General features: G+C 56.2%; 1 protein-coding gene across 1 annotated transcript in view; it reads right to left on the reverse strand.

The window, feature by feature from the left end:
* The window catches only part of SH3RF2 (SH3 domain containing ring finger 2), a gene marked incomplete at both ends in the record, with an annotated part of 34149 nt that overhangs the window by 2196 nt on the left and 29462 nt on the right, over positions 1 to 2491 (reverse strand). The window contains 2 exons of the mRNA XM_010134201.1: positions 91 to 308; positions 2272 to 2442. Coding sequence (XP_010132503.1) covers positions 91 to 308; positions 2272 to 2442 — 389 coding nt within the window. The remainder of the gene's footprint in view (positions 1 to 90; positions 309 to 2271; positions 2443 to 2491) is intronic.

Raw genomic sequence — 2491 nt, forward strand, 5'->3', positions numbered from 1 at the left:
CACGGCCCCGGGTCCAGTTGCAGGCAGCCAGTATGGTTGGGGGGGACATGTCTTGCTTCTCCCTTCCAGGGACCCCCCCAAAGCACTTACTCTTCCTTGTGCTGCCACGTCCGCGCCGCAGCGATGCCTGTCCCACTGCCGCGCTCCTCCCGGGTGAGGTGATGGGCACGGGCAGCAGCGCTGCTTTCAGGGGTCTGCTCTGTCTCGGGCCATTTTCGGAGATGCTCCCTTGGGAGGAGAGCGAGGCGGTTGACAGTGTCCAGGAGGCGTACAGGGGAGGCATCTTCGTGTCGGAGAGGTTAGCTTTCCTGTTGGAAATGTAGAAGAAAATAAGCTGAGACCAGACCTGCAGCTTTGCAGAGCTTGCCCAAAAGGGAGCTTGGTGGTTTTAACGCGCCTCTGCCGCTCCCAGTCGGGGCTTTGCTGGGGAACGCAGTGGACGATACAGTTAGTTCACATTTCTGATTCCTTTATTACAAGGGCTTTCCTCTTCCTGCACCTGATTGGTAAGAAATTTTCCCAAATAGGGTGAGGATTCATTGCAGTAATCCCACGGCATTTCAAAAGGAACCTCTCGACCCTTCCCCCAGATTTGGCCCAAACGCGCTCCCTCCTACCCGTTCCCCACACAAGAGCGTTCTGGATGGTGCCGGAGCTGTATGAGGCACCTCTCGGGGCAGAGCAAGGCAGGAGTTGTGCTCCTGGCTTCCCCTCCACTGTTTGGGAGCTCTCTGGTGCAGAGCAGCTACCTTGGATCATCCTCCTTCCTTCCCTCCCTGTCGAGGGCACCTTCATGCCTTTCACCTGAAGCCACTGAGCTGCCAGAACCTCCCCCAGCACACTGGCCAAATACGGCTCCAAATTCCTTCAGAGAGTCTTTCTGCTGACTCCTTAAAGGAAGGGAAAACCATTCCTCTGATTCTTCTTTACCTTCTTGGGGGTGGAGCAATGATTTATGGTTTAGCAACTGAGCAGCGGTTCCTCAGATACCGCAGGTATCACTTTATTACAAAGACATTTCTGAAGGAGGTTGGAATAGCAGCTCCAAACCCAGCGCTGGTGGCTGAAGCCCTTTCTGCAGCTGTGGAGGATGCCTGGGCTATGCCCTCGGTGAGGGTGCTGGGACTACAGCAGCACTGGGACCTCCCCCCTGAGCTGAGCGCTCTGGAGGATTAAAATACAAAAGGGAAAAAGAAGCGAGAGGGGAAGAACCCAAATGGTGGCAGGAGTACCTGGGAGTGTGTAAGGTGAAATTTTGATGCGCCTGTAGAAAGCCTTTGGCAGGGCAGAGGCTGAGATGGCCCTGATCGTCCCTCGGAGCAGGGGCACGGGTGGGGGTACGTGGGGTGATCCCATGGGAGCAGAGCTGTGCCTGTCCATCCCATCCCTGCTCCCACAGACAGGGCTGGACCATTGCAGCGAGTTTCCAGCCATGGAAACCTGCTCCAAATAATGAAATCACGGTCCTGGGAGGAGAGGTGTCCTGACTCACCCCCTCAGCAGAAGCTGAGCACTGCACTTCTAAGCTGTTCTTCATTCCTCTGCCAAACCTGAGTGTATCTCAGGGCAACTAAGGGTACAGGCAATTTTTTTTTCCTCTCCTAAATTGTATATTTTAATTATTGCTCTTTCTAACGCAAGCTTGTTTTGTTAGATCAATGGTGTCCAGTGCTTAAGCGCCTGCTCTCAAGACAGTATTTTCACTCTACAATAGCCTTCAGCTTGTGGTTTCCCTTCTGGCAGGAAAAAAGAAAAAAAGACTGGAGTCATCCAAAAGGAATAAAGGCAAGTCTGAGCCCAGACACGCTGCCGATTGCCCCGGCTCCCAGACTAACTCATCAAAATGTGCCGGCTGTGTCACCTCCAGCTCCCTGCCAAAGCTCCTGGACTGAATTAAACAGTCATGGGAGAAGCTGCTGATGTCTGTGTCGACATCCCAGGTTCAAACAAGCGGGCGAAGGCAGGTCCTGTGCTCTTTGCTCCTCTGGACCGGGTGCCCCCTCCGAGGGGAACACTGCCGGCTGCCTCCGCTCCAACTTCTCCCTGCCGCGGGACCCGGCTGTGCGGGAGATGTGATTCCCGGGCTGTGGGTGCAGATGCGTCGGTACGTAGAGAAATGAGAGAGACCTGCCCGGTGTGATTCCACCAGGCGAGGAACCCCCGGCCCTTGTCGTTCTGCAGGAACCCCAAAGAGGTTTCTCTGTGGGCACGAGAAGACCCAAATCCTACGTGTTACCCACTGCCCTCTCCATGTAAGAAAAAACCCCACACCTGAAGAGGGGAGCGACGTAGTTGCTGGGGAAGATGCCCACTCTCCCGGTGACGAGGGACATGCCCTGCAGCCAGCCGTCGTGGTCCTTCCCGAAGACGCGGACCCCTTCTCCCTTCTGCAGCTCCAGCTCATCCGGTCCGTGAGCCGCGTAGGAGTGGAGAGCCACGCACCTGGGGAGAGCCGGGGTGAGGGGAGGCAGCGGCTGCCGCGGGCAGGGGG

The sequence above is a fragment of the Buceros rhinoceros genome, unplaced genomic scaffold, assembly GCF_000710305.1.
Source record: "Buceros rhinoceros silvestris isolate BGI_N320 unplaced genomic scaffold, ASM71030v1 scaffold16114, whole genome shotgun sequence".
NCBI classification, from domain to species: domain Eukaryota; kingdom Metazoa; phylum Chordata; class Aves; order Bucerotiformes; family Bucerotidae; genus Buceros; species Buceros rhinoceros.